Consider the following 23733-nt stretch of genomic DNA (forward strand, 5'->3'; position numbering starts at 1 on the left):
GTGTCATTCCTGTTAGGCATCTGTGCTCTCTCTCTCTGCTTTCTTCAAATAAATCTCCCCAGTCTAGCACCTTCTCCACCATACAGGTAGTCCTTGTCTTACAACCATTCATTCAGCGACCGTTGGAAGTTGCAACGGCACTGTAGAAAGTGACTTATGGAGCCGTGGTGGCACAGTGGTCAGAGTGCAGTACTGCAGGCAACTTCTGCTGGTCACCAGCTGCCAGCAGTTTTGGCAGATCGAATCTCACCAGGCTCAAGGTTGACTCAGCCTTCCATCCAGTGGTGGGTTTCGAAATTTTTTAGAACCTCTTCTGTAGGTGTGGCCTGCTTTGTGGGAGTGGCTTGCCAGTCATGTGACTGGATGGGCGTGGCCAACTTGTAAAATGTGGTGAAACTCACTTAACAACGCTCTTGCTTAGCAACCAAAATGTTGGCTCAGGAACTCTGGCATTGAAGTGTTCAAGTCTTAAAGCTGTCAAGTTACAAGACCCTTGCTCCCCTAACCCTTTAGAAAAAAAAAAACCCAGGGGTGTTCAAACTTGACAGCTTTAAGACTTGTGGACTTCAACTCCCAGAATTCCTCCTCTCGCTCTTCATCTTGATGATGTGTGGACGGGCAGGGGGAGGGAGCTGGAACCGGTTCTAAATGGCATGGTAGATTTGTGGAACCTCTTCTATAGAAGAGGTTAGAACTGGCAGGAACCCACCCCTGCTTCCATCCTTCCGAGGTGGGTAAAATGAGGACCCAGATTGTTGGGGGCAAATATGCTGACTCTGTAAACCGCTTAGAGAGGGCTGTAAAAGCACAGTGAAGAGGTATACAAGTCTAAGTGCTATTGCTATATGACCATTACAGCATCTCTGAGCTCATGTGATCAAAATCCGGTCTCCTGGTGACCAGCATGTATTAACAATAGTTGCAGTGTCAGAGTCCTATGATCACAACAAACAAAGTCAGTGAGGGAATCCAGATCCACGTCACTATTGCATGATTCGCTTAACAATCGCAGTGACTCACTTAAGGACTGTGGCAAAAAAGGACATAAAATCAGGTGTGACTCACTTAACAACCTCCTTGCTTAGCAATGGAAACTCTCTACCCAATTATGATCATATGTCAAGGAGTTCTGCCTTTGTTCTTCGTGTGTGTGTGTGTGTGTGTGTGTGTGTGTGCAGAGATAATCCTCACTTAAAGACCACTCGTTCAATGACTGTTCAAAGTCACAATGACTCTGAAAAAGGAGAATTATGGCTGTTCCTCATAGTTGGAACCACTGCAGCATCCCATGGTCACGGGATCACAATTTGTGTGCTTGGCAACTGGCTCACCATTGCAATGATTGCAGCATCCCATAATCACGTGATCCCCATTTTTGACTTTCACTGCCAGTTTCTGTCATTTTTCCCTCTCTCTGAATCCACCTCCTTTTAATTTGATTTCTGATTGGTCAGAGATTCATCCATCCGGAGGAGTGACTTGCTTCGGACCATTAAAGCAGCTGCCTCCTTAGGAAGTCTCAGCATGGCAGAACAAGATCCTATCTGTGTGTAGGTGTGTGCATTTGTGAGTTTTAGCACATGAGTTGCATTAGCTGGAACTCTCAACACACATCCAAGTCTTTGAAGTCAAGGAGTCCCCAAGGATGTTGCTGTTTTAATGAATCCAGGAAGGATGCTTTGCTCATGGAAAGATGCTCTGTGAAGCCCTTCTGCAAATACTTCTTATATGTGAATCCCTGGTGCTCTCTGAGCTGGGATGTTTCCTTGCAGACGTTTCCTCACCAAACTAGGGAATGAATGGATGAATGCTTCTGACAAATGAAGTCAATGGGTAAGCCTGCAGGAGATTGCAAATGCTGTTCTCCCAATTGTGATTCACTTAATGACAGCAGCTGGCACTGCTGCAACTATGAGATTGTCACACTTTAGGGTCATGTTGCTCGGCGATGGGTTCCCAAACCCAATTAGCAAGCACTACCTGTACATACATTCATACATACATACATACATACATACATACATACATACATACATACTAGGGGTGGGTTCCTGCCAGTTCTAACCTCTTCTATAGAAGAGGTTCCACAAATCTACCATGCCGTTTAGAACCTATTCCAGCTTCCTCCCCCCACCCGTCCGCACATCATCAAGATGAAGAGCGAGAGGAGGAATTCTGGGAGTTGAAGTCCACAAGTCTTAAAGCTGTCAAGTGTGAACACCCCTGGGTTTTTTTTCCTAAAGGGTTAGGGGTGCAAGGGTCTTGTCACTTGACAGCTTTAAGACTTGCATGCTTCAAATGCCAGAGTTTCTGAGCCAACATTTAGGTTGCTAAGCAACAGCGTTGTTAAGTGAGTTTCACCACATTTTACAAGTTGGCTACGCCCACCCAGTCACATGACTGCCAAGCCACTCCCACCCAGTCACATGGCCGGCAAGCCACTCCCACAAAGCAGGCCAAACCTACAGAAGAGGTTCTAAAAAAAGTTGAAACCCACCACTGATACATACATACAAATACAGATGATCAATTTAAACATAATTTTAACTGATCTGAATTCAGTTTACACAGAAACACACACGCACAGAACAACAGAGTTGGAGGGAACCCCAGAGGTCTTTCAGTACAACTCCGCTGAAGAGGAAACCCTATATCAGTGATGGCAAACCTATGGCATGAGTGCCACAGGTGGCACGCGGAGCCATTTGTCAGGGTATACGAGTTCACCCTTTTTTAAAGCCATTTTGCACCCTCCCCAGGCTCCAGAGACTTTACAGGAGCCTGGGGAGGGGGAAAAGAGCCTCCCCTGCCCCCCGGAGGCCCTCCAGAGGCTTCATGAGCTTCCATTAAGCCTCCGGAGCGCAAAAAACTGGCCCTACGGGCAAACCAGAAGTTCGGGAATGGACTTCCGGTTTGCTCGGAGGGTCGTTTCGATTGCTCCGGAGGCTTTAGGGAAGCCTCCTGAAAGTCCCTGAAGCCTTCGGGGTGTCCTCCGAGCAAACTGGAAGTCACTTCCGGTTTGCTCGGAGAGTCATTTTGATTGCTCCGAAGGGTTCAGGGAAGCTTCCTGAAGGTCCCTGAAGCCTCCGGAAAGCATCCGGAGGGGGCGGGGGGAGGCTGTTTTCACCCTCCCCAGGCTCCTATAAAGCCTCTGGAGCCTGGGGAGGGCGAAAAAAGCATGTAAAAAATGGGGGGAGCACCTATAGTGCACGCATACGCACTGGGGGTGTGTGTCACACATTGCATTATGGGTGCAGCACGCCTGCACACGACCCCCCCTGCGCTCCCCCCACTTATGGCACACGAGCAAAAAAAGGTTCGCCATCGCTGCCCTATATCATTTCAGACAAGTGGTTGTCCAATCTTCTTAAAAACTTCCAGTGAAGGAGCACTCACAAGTTCTGGAGGCAAGTTGTTCCATTGATTAATTGTTCTCACTTCACTTAGTTCTAAGTTGCTTCTCTCTTTGATTAGTTTCCACCCATTGCTTCTTGTCCCGCCCTCAGGTGCTTTGGAGACTAGCTTGACTCCCTCTTCTTTATGGCAGCCTCTGAGATATCAGAACACTGCTATCATGTCTCCCCTGGTCCTTCTTTTCACTACACTAGATATCCCAATTCCCGCAACTGTTCTTCAAATGTTTTAGCCTCCAGCCCGCTAATCATCCTCGTTGCTCTATCTCTGCACTCTTTCTAGAGTCTCAACGTCTTTTTTATATTGTGGCGACCAAAACTAGATGCAATATAAGTACCGTATATACTCAAGTATAAGCCGAGTTTTTCAGCCCACTTTTTGGGCTGAAAAAAGCCGCCTCGGCTTATACTCGAGTCAGTGAAAAATTTGCCCGAAATGGAGGAGAAAAAGGGGCGGGGCCATGCCGCTGGGTGACGCTCGTGAATGGCCCGGCGCCCCTGTGAGTTTCCCCTCCCTCTGTGTCAGTTTGCCGCGCAGCGCGCACCGCACCATCCCCCCTCCTCACGTTCCAATGTAATGCAGGGCTGTCTTACGATTCCCCTTCCTCCCCCTCCTGCCGCTCTGCAACGATGTCCCACCTCCTCCTTGTTATGGCAAGCAGCCACATAGCGATGTCCCACCTCCTCTGGTACAGTGATCCAATGATAGGAATCACTGTGCCGTGTGTCATAGGAGGCGGGACATCGCTCCCGCGGCTGCACGGGACATCATTACCGGTAGCTGCTGCATTTCCCACCCTAGGCTTATACTCGAGTCAATAACTTTTCCAGTTTTTTGTGGTAAAATTAGGTGCCTCGGCTTGTATTCGGGTCAGCCTATACTCGAGTATATACGGTACGTGCAGCCCACAGCACATCAGTAGAACAGAGTTAGCAATTTTCTACCCAGAAACTGGAGGAGCCAAACTGAAAGGAATAAGGAAAGGGGGCGCAAGGAAGGAAAGTGGGGAACTCGGGAGACCTTGCCAGCATAGTGGTGGATGATGAATCCTGAGCTGGAGCCGTTGAAATGCTCGTGGGTCCCCACTCCGGACTGGAGCTTCTGCAGCAAGGTCTGGTCGGCCCCCTCGCCCTTTGCATACACAGTAGCGCAAACATCATCCAAGATGCTCATAATTCCAGGAGGATTCTGGAAGAGAGAGACAAAGAGTGAAGGATTGAAAGTGTGGCTTCCCCATCCCAAAGGAGATTTTTTTTTTTCCCAAGAAGTAACTGGGCTTCCTTTGTTTTTTCTTGAAGAGGTCTCGCTTCTCATCCAAGAAGCTTCTTCAGTTCTAAGTACCAGTTCTTCAATTAGAACTGAAGAAGCTTCTTGGATGAGAAGGAAAATGTCTTCAAGGAAAAAAACAAAGACGTGACCCGTCAAAAGCGCGAACGTCATAAGCGCGCCGACAACACCGCGGCGCTAAAACCGTGATTTCAAAAGCTCACTGACAACAGCGCGCCAACAACAGCGCGCCGACAGAAGCGCGATTTCATTTAAGGTAAGATTTACAGTTAGGTTTAGGGTTAGGGTTAGGGTTAGGGTTAGGTTTAGGGTTACGTTACAGCGCGCTTCTGTCGGCGCGCTTTAGGGCTAATTAGTCGCTCATTCGTCGCGCGGTTTTGTCACCGCGCTTTAGACACCGCGGTTTAGTCAGGCGCGCTTTTGTTGTGCGCGCATTTGTGGTGGAACCAACAAAGAAAGTCGAGTTGTCTCTTGAAAAAAAGCACCTACGGGGCAACCATGACCTGGATGACTGAGAATCTCCATAGACATTGGGCCTCTCCATCCTGTTCAAGAGGGCAGGTTTGTTTGAGTCCAAACATGGCAAATTCAAGTTGCTTTTTAATTGGTTGAAAAATGTCTTATTAAAAAATGGGCGAAATGGGCTACTGTTTTTATAACTCCACTTGTATGCATTCGTTGTTTCCTTTTCAGATAGAAATGGTTTTATTTTTCCCAGCTGGTAGGAAAAAGATTTATATCTTTAAATCTTTAAAGACTTCTCTCAGCTATTGTCATTTATCTGTCTTTTGTATCATTTTAATTCTGGGAGTCGAAATCCAGACATCTTAAAGTGACTGAGGTTGAGAAACACTGTTCCAAAGCATTAAAAATGTATTTCTTTATAAAATTTATAGGCCGACCATTTTACCTCAAGGTAATTCTGAGGTAAAAAATAATAATAATTCCAGCCAGGAAACAAAGCTAAATCTATGCTAAGCCCACCCAGAATCGCTTTGGATAGTGAGATGGGTAGCATATAAATTAAATAAATGTATACATAAGTAGAAGTCTTCAAGGTTTCTTTTTTAGAGAGTAATGGCTGCCATCTTCCTAGAATGCTCCAGAACAACATAGCATAGTTTTAAATGAATTTTAGCGGAGAAAAAAGCATGGGTGTTTCATTATTTTATTGAAAAAAACAAGGCCTTTTAAGAATTTAATTCAACTGGAATAAAATAGTAGCACCATCCTAGAGGTGGGTTGCTACTGGTTCATACTGGTTTCGGGCCAACTGGTAATGGTATTTTGGCCTTGGCCTTGATCGCCCAAACCGGCAGTGACCTAAGCTGCCCCCTCCACCCTGAACCAGTGGCACGACAAAACCACGCTCGTCAAAATAGTGGTGATAAAACCGCATCGCTAAAGCCGCGACGTCATCACCGCACGTCATCACCGCCGCGACAACAGCGCGGCGACAGAAGGGCGCTTTAAAACAGCACGGCGGCAGAAAGCCGATTTAAATTAAGGTAAGGGTTAGGATTAGGTTTAGGGGTTAGGTTTAGGGTTAGGTTTAGGGTTAGGTTTAGGGTTAGGTTTAGGGTTAGGTTTAGGGTTAGGTTTAGGGTTAGGTTTAGGGTTAGGTTTAGGGTTAGGTTTAGGGTTAGGTTTAGGGTTAGGTTTAGGGTTAGGTTTAGGGTGCTGAGTGCTTCAGAAGGCGCGGATTTGCCCTCCGCCCTTATGTCAGCGCGGTAAGGTCGCATTTGCTTTAGCGATTCGGACGGCGCGGATTAGCACTCGCGCTTATGTCTCCGCGGATAAGGGCTTCGCGGTATTGTGGTGGAACCCCCTGAACCAGTTCCCCGATCACTGATGCCGTGGCCAGGATCTTTTTTAGTTAATTTTTAAAATTCTGTGCATACGCAGAATGATTTATAGTCCACTGTGCACATGTGCATGTCTGGCGCATGCGCGAAGCGAACCGGCACCAACCCCGGCAGCAATCCATCCCTGCACCATCCCCAGCTCAACCCACACACCTCAGCGAATCCACAACCTCCTCCTCCTCAGCCCCTTCCCTTACCACTTTGTTTTCAATGAGATCACACACAACTTTGTTGTTGAAATATTCAATTGGGGTCCACTTGATGCCTTCCTGCACGTACTCTTCCTGGGGCAAGAGGAGAGATGGCTTTTAAAGAAGCAATTAATGCACATTGAAAGAACAGTAAAAAAATAATAATAATGAGGACCTAGTGAAGAATACCATTCTGTACCTGTCTAGTTACGAATACCCTTTTGGATCTGATAATCTGCAGCTCACAGATCAGAACAGAATAACAGAGTTGGAAAGGATTTTGGAGGTCTTATAATCCAACCCCTTGCTCAAGCAGGAGACCCCATACCATTTCAGACAAATAGTTGTCCAATCGATTCTTAAACCCTCCAGTGATAGAGCAACCATGACTTCTGGAGGCAAGTGGTTCCACTAATTGTTCTAATTGCCAGGAAATTTCTCCCTAGTTCTAGGTTTCTTCCCTCCTTGTTGAATTCCCATCCGTTGCTTCTTGTCCTGCCTTCAAGTGCTTTGGAAAATAGGTTGATGCCCCTCTTCTTTGTGGCAGCCCTTGAGATACTGGAACACTGCTATCGTGTCACCCCGAGTCTTTCTTTTGTTTAGATAAGATTTACCCAATTCCTGCAACCGTTCTTCATATGTTTTAGCCTCCAGTCCCCCGATCAACTTTCTTGCTCTTTTCTGCACTCTTTCTAGAGTCTCCACATCTTTATGTCATGGAGACCAAAACTGAATGCAATATTTCAAGTGTGGTCTTACTAAAGCATTATAAAGTGGTACTAACATTTCACATGATCTTGGTTCTGTTAATGCAGGGGTCGGCAACTTTAAATACTCAAAGAGCCACAAAGGTCCTAACCGGAAGCCCCCCGTTCAATTCTGGAGCCGGTCGGAAGTCCCGTTTACCCACCAAAGAGTCTCCTCCTAGCGTGGCGTTCTTTTCCCCCTATCAATTGTGAAGCTGACTGTAAAACCCATCCTTTGCCATAGAGTCTCCTCCTGGTGTGCCCTGCTTCCCCCACCCCTAACCAGAAGCTCCTCTCAAAATTGTGGTGCCAACTGGCAACAGGGAGCCACAGCAGAGGGATAAAAGAGGCCACATGCGGCTCTAGAGCCATGGGTTGCTGACCCCTGGACTAGGGCAATTTCCCTGAACCTGAGGCCTTCCTGATATGGTGGAACTAAAACTCCTGGAGTTCCCAGTCAACCTTCTAGGAATTCAGGGAGATGCTATTCCCAAACATCCTAAACTGGAGATATAGAACCATGTCCAGGTTATAGGATAGGTTGTGTCACAAGTGGCCAGTTGGAGACCTAGCCACAGAATCCACAGCCCACCCTCAGAGGGATCTGTACCTTCTCTCACACCAAACTCACCTGCTCTGCTTTGAGTGTCAATTCAATGAAGATCTGTTGAAGCTTTTCATTCACAAAGTTAATGCAGAATTGTTCAAAGCCGTTTCTCTGAAGATCAGGGGAAAGGGGAGGCAAGGGAAAGAGAGCAGTTTTGAAAAGGAGGCAGTTAGCTGACATGCCACCAAGTTCCAGGTTTGGATAAAAGAAATGGAGCAAACTGGGTGGATCACAGATTCCAAATCAGCCTGACTCAAGCCAGCAAAAGTACACGGGAAGCTTCCCATTGCTAAGAAGTTATTCTTTCATAAGACAGTCAGTATGGTTTACTGCAGGGGTCGGCAGCCTTAAAGACTTAAAGAGCCACAAAGGTCCTAACCGGAAGCCCCCCGTTCAATTCTGAAGCTGACCGGAAGTCCGGTTCCCCCACCATAGAGTCTCCTCCTAGCGCGGCGTCCTTTTTCCTCTTACCTATCCTAACCGAAAGCCCTATCCATTGTGGAGCCGACCGGAGACAGGAAGCCGCAGCAGAGGGATGAAAGAGCCACCTGCGGCTCCAGAGCCGCAGGTTGCTGACTCCTGGTCTAGTGGTTAAGGCACCAGACTAGAAAGCAGGAGACCGTGAATTCAAGTCCAGCTTTAGCCATGAAAGCCAGCTGGGTGACTGCCCAGTTATTTGGCCCAACCTACCTCACAATATTGTTGTGGGAGGAAAATAGGAGGAAGAAGATGTGTTTGCCACCTTTGGTTGTTTCTAAAAACAAATAAAGGTGGGATACAAATAAATAAGTAAAAAATAAATTGACCAACAAATTGGTCATTTATTGGAGTGGTGGTCCCAAAATTTTCAGAGCTTTTCTTTGTTTCTGCTTAAACATAACAAACGATTCATATTCTGCCAGCAGCTCCTAGTTGAGAGATGTGTATAATATTATGCTGATTAGGTGAAATTGAACTTTGATTGGGCCTGTTGTCATGCTGAACAAAATGGGCCAAAACTTACCAATTCTTTTCCTTGAGAAAATTGCAATGGACAGGGAATGCCGTCTGTTGTATGAACATGACTTGAGACTAGTAATGCTACCCAAACCTTTTTACTTTACTAAAAAGTATTACTTGTAGTCCTCACTTAACAACATTTCATTTAGTGACAGTTCAAAGTTATGACGGGACTGGAAAAACTGACTTCTTACCGTCCTCGCTCTTATGACTGTCACAGCACTGCCTTGGTTACATGATTGCAATCCAGGCGCTTGGAAACTGACCCAATGTCCAGCTGTCATTTATTTATGGCTCCTTAGCTATATTAAACAAGGGACGCGGTGGCTCAGTGTCTAAGACGCTGAGCTTGTCGATCAGAAAGGTCGGCAGTTCGGCGGTTCAAACCCCTAGCACCGCATAACAGAGTGAGCTCCCGTTACTTGTCCCAGCTTCTGCCAACCTAGCAGTTCGAAAGCACGTAAAAAATGCAAGTAGAAAAATAGGGACCATCTTTGGTGGGAAGGGAACAACGTTCCGAGCGCCTTCAGCGTTTAGTCATGCCAGCCACATGACCACGGAGACATCTTCGGACAGCGCTGGCTCTTCGGCTTTGAAACAGAGATGAGCACCACCCCCTAGAATCGGGAACAACTAGCACATATGTGCAAGGGCAGGGGTGGGTTGCTGCTGGCATTACTGCTGGTTCAGTGCAAAAATGTTTTTGCTCTCATGTGCTCGCAATGCGCACAATGTTAGAAAAGTTAAAAAAAATATTTTTTTGCAATTAAGATTGTTCTGTGCATGCACAGAACTGAAAATCAAGATGGCACTGCCGGAGATAGAACCGGCTTGGGCACGTCCTATCTTACTACCTACTTGGTCAAACCGGTCCAAACTGGTAGAAACCCACCTCTGTGCGAGGGGAACCTTTACCTTTTTAACTATTAAAATTAACAATGAATATTTTGTCTTTTAGTTTTGTTTACTAAAGTAAGTTAAATAACATGACCAACCGGACAATGGTGTCTAGGGTACAGAAACATTATGGAGTTCAGAATTTTCTCGGAAGCCGCTGACTTCTCAGTGACACAGACCTACCTTGAATATTTCAAAACCGTAAATGTCTAGGACACCAACGCTGTATTCTTCTTTGGGTTTCTGCATGGCTCTGTTGATGGACTGGAAGTGAAGAGAAAGCAATTACTACGTCAGGCCTATTCCTTTTAGGATCTTTGGCCTGCCACACTCTCTATTATTTTACCATGCTGTTTCATTAGTGGGGTAATTGGGAGGGGGAATCGTAAGGAATAGAACTGTAGAATGTGTTGTTGTCAAAATAAGACATTCCTTTCTAGAAGCCCAAGGTCATCCTTTGTCTCCGCACCTCTGCACCTGACCGGAACTAGATGGGTGGAAATGCCAGCATGGCAAGGGAAGATTGGACCATGTGATGGACTTGTGGGTGTGGGGACAATCGTGAACTTTCAACTGGGTGGAAAACCTAGGAAGCTTTCACATTCGGGTTTTCCTCAGATGTACCAACATGTCTCTCTTAATAAATTGGAACTTTGAGGAAAGCTCTGCCTTGGACTCTGATTTAATTTTGGATGATATTTGGAACGCTGACATTCTAGCTGCAAAAATATAGAATTGTATAGGCCACGTAACTTCAATATCGGGATTGAGTGATAAACATATACTACCATCTGGTGGAAAAGACCCCAAATTCCCAATGTAAGATACCTTTTTTTCAAACAAATCAAAGCAAAAAGGCATATTTCCCTCTATTTCTAGCATTCAAAGAAATTTGGGGTGTTAAACAGGCCACTATTTTTTCTGAGAAAAGTTTAGTCCTTCTCCATCTGAGAATCTTAGCATTTCTCATGCTGGGTACGATTGTAATACGTCCATCTTTCTGATTTGGTGTTCAAAAAACCCCATAGAGTTAGAAGTGACAAATCAGACACCCAGGGGGTGGGCTGCTACGGGTTTGGCTGGGTTCAGGAGAACCTGTAACTAACGTTATGGCTGGTTTGGAGAACCTAAAAATCCTACCCCTGGCTGGCCCCGCCCACCCCTCTCCTCCCAGGAGTCTCTACGCGGCCCGTTTTGGATGTGAGATAAGTGCAAGTCTCGCGTGGAGACTTGGGAAGGTAGGGAAACGGACCCCCTGAAAGTTCTGGAAAGCCGGAAGGGCCTCTGGAGTCCGGGAGTGGCAGTTTTCGCCCTCCCAGAAGCTTGAGGAAAGCTTCCGGAGCCTGGGGAAGGTGAAAACACCCCCTCCCATGGTGCAGGGGACCTACTAGGCCACACCCACCATGGCCATGCCCACCCAGCAACCGGGCAGAGAACCTGGTTGCTGGAATTTTTGAAGCCCACCCCTGCAGACACCATTGTATTCAACATTTTCCAGTGAGTCCAGTTCTGTCTTATGGCTGAAAACACCATAGAGTTGGAAGTGATAAACTGGACACTATTCTTGTTCAACCCGCTACAGAAAGTCCGTCCCTCTCAGTTGTTAAAACAGAAATGGAATGAGCCAACCAGACACCAATTTGTTCCTCACTCCAAACCAACAGTTCCCCCCAGTACAGAACAAGGTTGCATACCTCAACAAGGAAGTCGAAGACCCGGGAATATAGGCCTTTGGCTAAGGCATCGCGCGTATAAGATGCTTGTTCTACATTGAGGGTTACGTTAATGGACTCTGACCGGCCACCCCATTTGCTGTCCATTTTTCGACTGGTGAGCTTCTCATCTAGGCGGTCCTTGTCGATTCCCAAAAGATAGGCAGGAAAAGCTAGCACTGGAGTGGGGAAATGGAAAAAGACTCCTTTGGCATCTTGAGAGACCGCCTCCTGCCAATTACCTCCTTACGACCTATTAGATCGCACAGATTAGGCCTCCTCCGAGTTCCATCCGCCAGTCAGTGTCGACTGGCAACTACACGGAGGAGAGCCTTTTCAGTAGTAGCTCCGACCCTTTGGAACGATCTCCCCATGGAGATTCGTACCCTCACCACCGTCCAGACCTTCCGCACAGCCCTCAAGACCTGGCTATCCCGTCAGGCCTGGGGATAAAGATCGTAATCCGTCCCCACCCGAATGATGAATGTTGTGTACTGTTTTTACTTATGTATTGTTTTATGTCTTACTGTCTTGTACTCCCCTCCCTATATATTGTAAGCCGCCCTGAGTCCCCTCAGGGAAAAGGGCGGCCTATAAATAATAAAACCATAAACCATAAACCATCTCTGGAGAAGAGGATATGTCTTCATCTATAACATTTGCTCATGTTTCAATGCCTTGAATTAGGGACATGTGTAGGGAGTAAAGAAAATGACCTTGATGGAGATATATAGGATCTGTTAAAATCCAGAAGAGATAATATTTGGAAGTAGTTCAGACAGATACCTCCCTAAATCACTGGAGTACAAATAATCCTTGATTTACAACCATTCACTTAATTAAGACACAGCCTTTGATTTTTTTCCCCCTAACCTTTTCTTCTTTTCCTGGTGTTAAAACAAGTTTTTGTAACCATCAGCACATATTTTTTACAAGCTCATCTTTATGGTTCTTCACATTACCGTCGACCATGTCAGAATTAATATTCACAGATTAATGAATGTATCCCCATTAACTGGTAGCTACTCACAGTCTGAATTCTCCACTTGGGCGTAGTTCCCTTTCTCCTCAAAACTGATATTCCCTAAATGGAGAATACCAGCTACAATCTGTAGGACAAGTTGCTTATCTTGGCCTGTAATGCCAATCACATCCATGGCATTCTGGAGAGAGAGGGGAAGGAGGGAGAGAGAGAGAGAGAGAGGAAAAAGAAAAAGAAGGGAAGGGGTAAGAAGGAAGGAAAAGAAAAGCAAGGGACAGCAGGAAGGGAAGAGAGGAAAAAAGAAAGAAAGAAAAAGAAAGAAAGAAAGAAAGAAAGGAGAAGGAGGGAGGGAAGGAGGAAGGAAGGGAAGGGAAAGAAGGGAAGAAAGAAAAAAAGAAAGAAAAAGAAAGAAAGATTATCTGTGAGTTTCATGTACAATGTTTGACATGACTGAAAATATTAAATTTATTGGCTAATAGATTCTGGGCAGCATTCAAAACATGAAAAAACCCTAACGATGAGTTTTGTAAAATAAAGGCCCCTTACCATGGTCTCATGGAATTCACTCCGATCATCTGTGCCATCCACTTTGTAGGTCTCTGACTGGCTTAAATAATAATAATAATCTGGACTCATAATGCCCAGGTTGTGTTTCTGATCTTGGGAAGCACCTTCAATAAGCTACAGAAAGAAGTAGATGGAAGACATGAGGCTGATGGATTACCATGTTAAATTCTTCATGGTCAGCAACTTCTTTCAAGGACTGCAGACTCTCCAAGGCCATTTCATGGAATCCAAATTTTAGAGAGGCAATTGGTGGGTTCAGAAACAAAAATGAATGGGACCCTTGATCTACCTTGACTGTCTTTTCCGGTTCCACCACAAAACCGCGGTAGACAAAAGCGCGCTCGACGAAAGCGCTTACGTGACGTCATCACAGCGTGACGAAAACATCGCTCTGTGATCGATAAATGTAAAAATAAAGCGAAAACCTTACCCTAACCCCCCCAAACCTAACCCTAAACCTAACCCTAAACCTAACCCTTAACCTAAGCCTAAATCTAACCCTAAACCTAACCCTTAACCTAACACTAAACCTAACGCTAACCTTTAACCTAACGCTAAACGTAACCCTAACGCTCTAAACCTAACCCTAACCCTTAACCTAACCCTAACCCTAAACCTAACCCTTACCTTTATGTGAATCGGCTTGCTTTAATTTTATTTTTATTTCAATTTTTAATTTTTTTCGTTGCACTGTGATGACGTCAAATGCGCACTTTCGTCAAGCGCGCTTTTGTGGACCGCGGTTTTGACGGGTCACAGTCTTTTCCTTCCTCTTTCTGATATTCTCTCTCTCCTGTCCCTTCCTCCTCCCCTCCCCACTCTCCCTCCTTCCATCCCTCCCTCTTTTTCTCCCCTCCTTCCCTCTCCTCCTCCTCCTCTCCTCCTCCTCCTCCTCACTCTCTCTTTCTCTCACTCTCTCTCCACAAATAGTTCTCATTGGGAGTTCAAACTCAACTCATGCAGAACATTTTGGAAACTGAGCAGAGGGTCATCTCAAAAGATCTTTAAAAAAAATTGCACACTGTGTATTGATGCACACAATCCTGTTTCAGCAATTCAAGGGATGCTGTTCAGGTCAACTTTTTAATCTACTGGTAGACCTCAATTTACAACCAACCCTGGTTGTGTTTCTTCTCTGGAACAAAGCTAAATACATCAATCATCATTTTTTCCTCCAAAATGTTACTTTACAATTTAAAAGGGAAAAAAAACACCCAGACCAATAAAGCACCCCCAAATTTACTACTGGTTGTAAATCAGTAGTAGCAGCATAGGTCACATCCCAATGTACAGGTGGGTTTGCGCAAGCATTTTTGTGCCAATGGTCATATGTATCTGTGATTTTTCCAATTACCTGGTAATAGATGTGGAAGTTCCTTTCACTCTCGTTTTGGCTCACCACTCGGGATTTTTCCAGCAAGAAATTGGAGATTTTTCCTCCGTCGGGCTCACCCCCGCGACTGAACTGGATCTCAAAGTATTTCCCCTGATATGAGACAGTGGAAGTTGCAAATCCAGTGGTGCAGATGCTTCAGCGTCTCATGACTTACTGACCACAAGGGGGCAGCAGGACATAGGTTCAAAGTTGAGGTTTTCCTTGCTTTACCTGCTCTTTGTCAGTGTTTCTCAACCTTGGCAACATGCTGGCTGGGGAATTCTGGGAGTTGAAGTCCAGACATCTTAAAGTTGTCATGGCTGAAAACCACTGATCTAAGAGATTGCAAATCTGAAACCACTTCGTTCTGCTTATCTTCCCCGTGCACAAAGCACATCAGGTTGTTAGACTATTATGTATTTCCTGTAAATAAAGGTCCTTACTATTTTTATTTTTATTTATTTAGTTTGTCAAACATGTACAACAGAGGTGGGTTCCTACTGGTTCGGAACGGTTTGGGCGAGTAGGTAGTAACTTGGCCTGCCACACCCCTGAACCGGTTCTCTTGGTGGTGACGTAGACGCTGCATCTTGTTTTTTGCTTCTGCGCATAAGCATTTTTTTCTGCACTGTGCATGCACAAGGGTGCACGAAGCGTGTGCGCAGTGCATCTCTGAATTAATCGGCAGTAGCAGCAGCTGGAACTCACCCCTGATGTACAGGATAGCAGGATATTTAATCAACTTAACTTTGCTACCGGTTCACAAATGTGAGTGCGTGAGCTTGCTCACTTCGCTCACATGCGCCACCTCTGCACATGCGCAAGAACCTTTCGCACATGCGCAGAATGCCAAAAACGGGACATGATGACATCCGGGTGGGTGGGCAGAGCCTCCCGCCACTACCAGTTCGCCTGAACTGGGTAGAACCGGCTGAATTTCCCCACTGATGTAAGTATGAACATGGACATGAACAAAGGAAATGAATACAAATAAATGGGAATAGTAGGACAGGAACGGTAGGCATATTGGTGAGTTTACTTGAGTTCTACAACTTGTTTCACTAATCTTTGCTTAGGTCCGATTCCCTCTCTCAAGAGTGTGTATGTGCACACAGAAAACATTTCAACCTCCAACGTGAGAGAAGGCATAGTGGGTAAATCTGAAACAGGAGGATCTAGAAATAGACACCCCGAGATTTTTTGACAGAATAAGAAAGTTGGAAGGGAGGCTCCTAGGTCTTCTAGTCCAACCCCCTGCTCAGATAGGAAACCCTATATTTATATATTTGTTAATGAGATGTTGGGGTGACGTATTTCTAGTTCCCCATTGTTGTAACTAATGTTTTATGATGAATATATTTTTACAATGACTATGATAATGATCTATCACTATTGTTGTATGAGAGCTTAAGCACCAGAGACAAATTCCTTGTGTGTCTAATCACACTTGGCTAAATAAAGAATTCTATTCTATTCTATTCTATTCTATTCTATTCTTCTCAATATGTACATACCCCAAGGTATGACCATAACAGAGCTTGCCTATTTCGGTCGTAACTCAATACAGTTGTAAAATGAGTCAGTCACATGATTGATGTTATGACTTTTTGGGAGGTTGCTGGTTAAGCAAACCAAATGGTTCCTTAGGGGTGCAGTTTTGCCAAACAGTCAGTGATGGTTTGGGGCAAAACCACATACAATGTGAACCTGCAACTATGGAGCACTGCAAACATCTATAAACATGGGCAGCTAGTGAGCATTTGAAGTGCAGTCATGTAACCGTAGGGGGAGGCTGACCATCAAAATTTGAATCTGGGTTGTAAGTACCTGTGAGGTAAGTCTGTCAGAACTTCAACAGTTGTAAGTTGAAGAATACTTGTAGATGAGAGACAGATGCCACATTATTTTAAAGTTTCCAAGATTGAGAAACACTGCTATAATGCATTTTTTCCCCACACCAGCAGCTCATATTGCTCCCATACAACAACCTGCTATTTCTTATATTGATAGTAGGAACATGTTGTGGCCCACCAGCAGCCAGCAGAGCTGGCAGTAGATTCAGACAGTGAGGAGGTTGGGGAGGAACATGGACCAGTTCTGGAGTCTGGGAAAGGCTCTGATGAGAGCTCTGTGTCAGAGACAGAGAGGGGGCCAGAGCCGTACGCCAGTTATCAGCTGCCTTCAGAGTCAGACATAAGTGAGGCAGGCGAACAGCTGGAGCCTGTTCCCAGTGTGCACATGCGCAGAGTTGCCAGACGACGGGAACAGCTAAAGAACAGGAGCCGACTTGGGAGTAAGGCCACAGGTGGACGATGAATGGCACATCCCAGAGGAAGTAAAAGAGGAGCGAAAGGGGAGGGGAGTTTGCAGGAAAAAAATAGTTTGTGACTCTCCGAGACTCCTTGCCAAGTTTTGTAGATATCAGCCTGGCAGCTCTCCAAACCAGATAAGGTCTGTGACCGTAAATCCCCCCCTTGAAAGGCTTTGCTGGATGTGAATGAGCAAAATTTACAGTAAATTAATAAACGGGGTTTTGGTTGGGACAAGGAATTTCCTTCATGCTCTTGGGAAGCCTAGGTCAGAACAGAATGTCTCTTCTACCCAAAGACTTACGAATCGACTGGAGTTATTATTTCTCACGGTCTTGGCGTTGCCAAAGGCTTCAAGTAATGGATTGGACTGGAGAATGATGTCTTTGACATGCTAAAAAAAAAAAAAAAGGAAAGAAAAAGTTGTATGGAGGCCAGACAGAGCCAGCTGGAATAGAATCAAGGTTAGCTAAAAGTGATTGGCCTCAGTAGTTGGTGCTACAATAGTGATGGCAATAGCATTTAGACTTATATGCCACTTCACAGAGCCAATTTGGTGTAGGGGTTAAGATAATATGCTAGAAAGCGGGAGATCATGTGTTCAAGTCCTGATTTTGCCATGAAAGGCAGCTGGGTGAATAGAATAGAATAACAGGATTGGAAGGGACCTTGGAGGTCTTCTAGTCCAACCCCCTGCTCAGATAGCTCTTCAGACAAATGGTTATCCAACACCTTCTTAAAGACTTCCAGTGTTGAGGCTTTCACAACTTCTGAAGACAAGCTGTTCCACTGATTAATTGTTCTAACTGTCAGGAAATTTCTCCTCAGTTCTAAATTGCTTCTCTCCTTGATTAGTTTCCACCCATTGCTTCTTGTCCTGCCCTCAGGTGCTTTGGAGAATAGCTTGACTGCCTCTTCTTCATCTCTGAGAGATATCGGAACACTGCTATCATGTCACCCCGGTACCTTCTTCTCATTAAAGTAGACGTACAAATTTTGTACGACTACTTTAATGACTTTGTGACTTAGGACCAATCATTCTCTCTCAGCCCAACCCACCTCATGGGGTTGTTGTGGGGAAAATAGGAGGAAGTTGGCGAGTTGGATATGGTCGCCACATTGAATTGTTTGTAAAAATAATAAAGGCTGGATATAAATCATTACAATAAAATAAAATAAAAATAAAACATTTAAAAAGTAGCCTAAATTTGCAAGATTATAGGAAATTAATATCTATCAACAGAACAGGAGTATCTGAATCTACAAGAGGGTGGGCATCAGAGGTGGGTTCCTACCAGTTCGTACCTATTCGGTAGAACCGGTTCGTCAAATCTACCAAACCGGTTAGAAGAGGTTCCACCAGTGGACCCAGAAAGCAGGCCACACCTACAGAAGAGGTTCCAAAAAATTTTGAAACCCACCACTGGGACAGGATCTTGTAACTTGACAGCTTTAAGACTTGCGTGCTTCAATGCCAGAGTTTCTGAATAGCTACTTGGACCGACCTAAGTACTAATTCATAATTTCATATCCGGTCACATGGGCGGCAAGCCACTCCCATCTGGTCACATGGGTGGCAAGCCACTCCCACAAAGGAGGCCACACCCACAGAGTAGGTTCCAACAATTTTTGAAACCCACCACTGGTGGATATGGCATCTGAAGGTACACAATTTCAATTATGATGCCACACCTCCATCTTGCTGATTTTCACCCACACACAGGTGCTCCTGCAAAGATGGAGGGACTCATTATCCTGAGATGCTTGCCCAGGTCACCCATCAGCCTCCCAGCCTTTTCGTCTTACATTTCTAGGATTAGAGTTATAAATTAGAGATGGAGGCTATGCGTCCATCCTGGTTCTCCTGGACCTCTCAGCGGCTTTCGATACCATCGACCATGGTATCCTTCTGCGACGACTGCGGGAGGTGGGAGTGGGAGGCACTGTTCTGCGGTGGTTCTCCTCCTACCTCTCGGACAGGTCGCAGTCGGTGTTAGTTGGGGGGCAGAGATCGTCCCTGAGGCCCCTAACATGTGGGGTACCCCAGGGTTCGGTCCTATCACCCCTACTATTTAACATATACATGAAACCGCTGGGCGAGATCATTCGGAGGCACGGGATAAAATACCACCAATATGCGGACGATACACAATTGTATCTGTCCGCCCCATGCCAACTCAATGAAGCGGTGGACGTGATGAACCAGGGTCTGGAGGCCGTTAGGAACTGGATGAGTGCTAACAAACTGGTACTCAACCCGGATAAGACCGAGTGGCTGTTGTGTTTCCCCCCCAATAATTTGGCTAATACACCAACGCTTAGACTGGGGGGTCAAATTCTATACCCCTCAGATGGGGTCCGCAACTTAGGAGTCCTCCTGGATCCACAGCTGACTTTTGATCACCAGCTGTCGGCTGTGACCAGGGGGGCATTTGCCCAGGTTCGCCTGGTCCGCCAGTTGCGACCCTACTTAGATCGGGGGGCTCTCACAGCAGTCACTCGAGCCCTTGTGATCTCTAGACTGGAATACTGCAATGGGCTCTACATGGGGTTGCCCCTGAAGTGCATCCGGCGACTACAGTTAGTCCAAAATGCAGCCGCGCGAGTGATAGTGGGCGCACCACGGTTCGCCCACGTTACACCTGTCCTCCGCGAGCTGCACTGGCTACCTGTTGGTCTCCGGGTGCGCTTCAGGATACTGATGACCACCTTTAAAGCACTCCATGGTAGTGGATCTGGCCTTCTGCCGATTACCTCCCTAAATCGACCAATTAGATCGCACAGACTGGGCCTCCTCCGAATCCCATCCGCCAGTCAATACCGACTGGCGACCACGCGGAGGAGAGCCTTTTCTGTTGCTGCCCCGACCCTGTGGAACGAGCTCCCCATGGAGATCCGCACCCTCACCACTATCCAGACCTTCCGCGCAGCCCTCAAGATCTGGCTCTCCCAGCAGGCCTGGGGATAGGCTCCTAATTACCCGCCCGAGTGTTTGACTGTTGAATGAAAGTTGGGTTTTTATTACTTTTCTGTTGTTCACATATTGTTTTGTTTTGACCTTGCACCTCCCCTTCCTTGTGGTTGTAAGCCGCCCTGAGTCCCCTCAGGGAAAAGGGCGGCATATAAATCCCAATAAATACCTAAAATACCTAAATGTCTAAGGCCTTGCCCTATACCAGCCTGATGCCTTCCCAATATGTTGGGATGACGACTCCCAGAATTCCTGGGTAGACTAGGAATTCTGGGAGTCACCTGAGAGGCAGGTAACGCTTGTAAAACTTGATGGACATACAGGAGACTTCTGAAATAAAAGAATCGGATTTTGTTCTGCCTGCACAATGAAGTGAAAGAGAAAAGTAAAAAACAAAAACACACACAAAAAAACAGAATTGGAAGAAGGAAGAGAAGAGAATGCAAGCCCGTTGCTCTTCACTCTTACCTGCACCTTTTCGCCTCCTCCCGACACCTTGGAAATGTATCCCATGATGTATTTTGCAGCCACTGTTTTCCCAGCACCACTTTCACCACTAAAAATAAACAGACATGCTGTAAAATGGGGCGAAATAGGATGAATTTAGAAAGCAGAGAGGACAGGAATGTAAATGCCCCATTAGGTCTGGCAGAGAAGGCATGCTAGGGGTACCCACAGCTAGGGAGATCCCTTTGGTGTGTTCTATGAAACGCACCTTCTCTGCTGTGGCTGCCACCTTAGGGAACATCCTTCCCCCTGAAATTAGATTATCTCCCCCCCCTTTTGATATCCTGAAAGGTCCTCAAGACTGTTGCTCCTGAGAACCTCTTTAGATCTTGCTGCTAAATTCCAAATAGCTGATGCTACCTTTCACCGATTTTTGCATTAAAAGAGTTAGAACAAAATATACAAAATATTTGTGCTTAATCCTCAACTTTTTCACACAAGATGAATGGAATATTCAACTGCATCATCAGGCATACCAGAGTTTGGTGCTACCCGTTTGCTCATGCGCAGAAGAGTCAGGGCGGGTGAGCGGAGCCTCCCGCCATCGCCACTAATGGTTCGCCTGGTCCAGGCCAAACCGGGAGCAACCCAACTCTGAAGCATACCCCTGTGGCTTTGTAGATGGATGTATAGAAGGAAGGGAGGGAGGGAGGGAGGGAGGGAGGGAGGGAGGGAGGGAGGGAAGAAGGGAAGCCCCCTCCTAGAGAATGAAATATTTTGGGGAATATTAAAAGAGACAGAGTATTATATTTTCCCAAAGGAGAAATAGAGAAAAATCTTAACAAAGTCAGCAAGCAACTCCAGTCTTCCTGCCATAGCCTCAAGCAGAAGCCTCAAGTCTTTGGAGATGGATATTTTGTACTGTGGGAAGTTATCATCCAACCTTCTCCCAGAAAAATGAAATATCCTAGGAAATATTGAAAAGGCAGAATATTTCTCTTGATGTGAAAAGAAAGAAACATGCTTTAAAAGACAGAATAGTTGCCTGTAGCTTCCTGCCCATCCCCACTTTGTCAATAGGCCATTGAGAAGGCCAGGCTAGCCCACTTTACATAATAAAGACTTCTCCACTGCAGCTGCAGGGGGGAAGGGATATTACTCAACTCTCCACATGGCATCTGAGAACTCATACCTGGATTCAAAACAGCCTAGAGAGTAGCCCCCTGCATGGCACCATGGGAGTCTGACAACCAATCAGAATACATTTCTTACACAGGAACAGGAAACAGAGAGGTGGGACTAAACAGGGTATAAAAAGCCTAGCAAGCCCCTCCCTCAGCCCTTCTCTTCTCTTCTCCACCAACATTGAAGCATGTGATCACCTTTTCTGTTCAGGGCTCAAGCCATGTGGCCCTGTCCAACAATAAACCATCTTTCCAAGCAGCCTCCATGTCTCCAGTGTCTTCTTCTCCACTTGGAGCTGAACCCAGAAGGACATTTCTTTCAACAGTACCTATTAAGGTTATCCTATTCATAAACAAAATGCCTTCAGCCACAGCTCTCACAGAAGGCTGGAGCTGATGGGATTAAGAATTTACATTTCCCCATCTAAATTGTAAGGACAAGACATGACCTTTAGGGCACAATAGGATTACCCAGTCGCCATTGGAATAGCAAAAGGCACAAGGCTCACTACATTGCACAACCCCCACTGGAGCATTTCAATCACCAAACCTATAAAAATGCACCCACTCACCCAGCCAATGGTCAGCCACCCCAGAAACATGCTGCTGTCACTGAAATTTCTCGAAAATCAAATAAACAGAGACGTTCTTTCCTTTTATTTCCAGCATTTTTCTCTCCTGGCTTGGAATCTCAGTGGATTATTCTTCAGGAAGGAAGAAGGAAGGAAGGAAGGAAGGAAGGAAGGAAGGAAGGAAGGAAGGAAGGAAGGAGAGAAGGAAGGAAGGAAGGAAGGAAGGAAGGAGGGAAGGAGGGAAGGAGGGTTGGATAGGCAGGCAGGTAGGCTGCTTAACAGCAAGAAGAAATAATGGAATACAGGTAATCCTCACCTTACAACTATTCGTTTAACAACAGTTCAAAGTTACAGCAATCCTGAAAAAAGTGACACAGCCGGTCCCAAAAGGTATGACCATTGCTCTCCCTGCTTAGTCACATGACCATGATTTGGGCACTTGGCAGCTACCTTGTATTTGCAACAATCGCAGTGTCCTGCGGTCACACAATTGTGATTTGTGACCTTCCCAATTGTTTCTGCCACGCCACTTCCATGGGAAAAATCAGATACACTTAAATGATTGCGTGATTCATTTAAAGATCACACGATTTGCTTAACAACTGCAGTAAAAATTGTCATAAAATCAGATCTGGTTGCTTGACAACTTCCTTTACAACCACACCACTTAATGACCAAAACACCTATACCAATTGTGGTCCTCAACCGAGGCCTACCTATAGTTGGATAAATTTATTTAAGAAAATTAAAATACTCTGTAGAGTACTTTAGCAAACAGGGTTTCAGAGGAATGTTTATCCACACACACCTTATCTCGTTTGGAGCGTTGACAGATAACTAGTTTTCAAACACAGGGCAGAGCAAATCTTGGCACAGAGTCTCTTATAATCACCAACAGAACTTTCCACTCTTGACACGACCCTGCAAAAGCCCCCTCCCACTTCCCTCCTCTTTTGTTTCCAATGGGAGGGGCCAATAACCTCCAAGGTGTGGCTTTACTCTTAAATGGACCCTGCTTTCTTATTGTTCTTGTCTCTGCGCAGGTGCACACTGGGAACAGGCTCCAGCTGTTCTTCTGCCTCACTGCTGTCTAACTCACTGTCTGCCTCTGACGCAGAGCCCTCGTCTGAGCTTTCCTCAACACCCCCACCCACCCCCCAGGACTGGCCCATGTTCCTCCCCAACCTCCTCTCTGTCCGACTCTGCTAACAGCTCCGCTGGCTGCTGGTGGGCCGCAACACATTTCTGGTGAGATAGACAGCTGCATAAATTTAATAAATAAACAAAAAGGCGGTTCCTTTGGCATCCTGATCTGCTAGTCAAGCAGACCGAGGTTCTTGCTTATAGATTCACAAGTTTCAGGATCTTCCTACTTTAAGTGCAAAGATGGGATAGTCCAGGAACATTTGCAGAGAGGAGTTCAAGAAGACCCACCATAAGGGCTTCTATTGCACAGTTCTGACTGCCATCTTGACTTTTCTGACCCCCTGTGTTGTATGCGTCTGTTCCCCAGTCCAGGCCTTCCTGAATACAGCACCCATCAGTCTAATTACTGGTCCTTGCAATCTGCAGTTTGTGGCGTCCTTGGTGCTCTCGTGAGTAGTGTTG

General features: G+C 45.9%; 1 protein-coding gene across 1 annotated transcript in view; it reads right to left on the reverse strand.

Annotated features, from left to right (window-relative positions):
- The window catches only part of MYO1F (myosin IF), an 87567-nt gene that overhangs the window by 27096 nt on the left and 36738 nt on the right, over positions 1-23733 (reverse strand). The window contains exons 5-14 of the mRNA XM_087703089.1: positions 20391-20478; positions 17256-17345; positions 14622-14753; positions 13247-13381; positions 12749-12881; positions 11701-11897; positions 10190-10270; positions 8135-8221; positions 6764-6850; positions 4435-4602 (exon numbers count right to left, since the gene is read on the reverse strand). Coding sequence (XP_087559215.1) covers positions 4435-4602; positions 6764-6850; positions 8135-8221; positions 10190-10270; positions 11701-11897; positions 12749-12881; positions 13247-13381; positions 14622-14753; positions 17256-17345; positions 20391-20478 — 1198 coding nt within the window. The remainder of the gene's footprint in view (positions 1-4434; positions 4603-6763; positions 6851-8134; positions 8222-10189; positions 10271-11700; positions 11898-12748; positions 12882-13246; positions 13382-14621; positions 14754-17255; positions 17346-20390; positions 20479-23733) is intronic.

Source organism: Thamnophis sirtalis, unplaced genomic scaffold (genome assembly GCF_051295495.1).
Source record: "Thamnophis sirtalis isolate CommonGarterSnake01/CBP01778 unplaced genomic scaffold, rThaSir2_p1.2 scaffold_1, whole genome shotgun sequence".
Classification (NCBI taxonomy): Eukaryota; Metazoa; Chordata; class Lepidosauria; order Squamata; family Natricidae; genus Thamnophis; species Thamnophis sirtalis.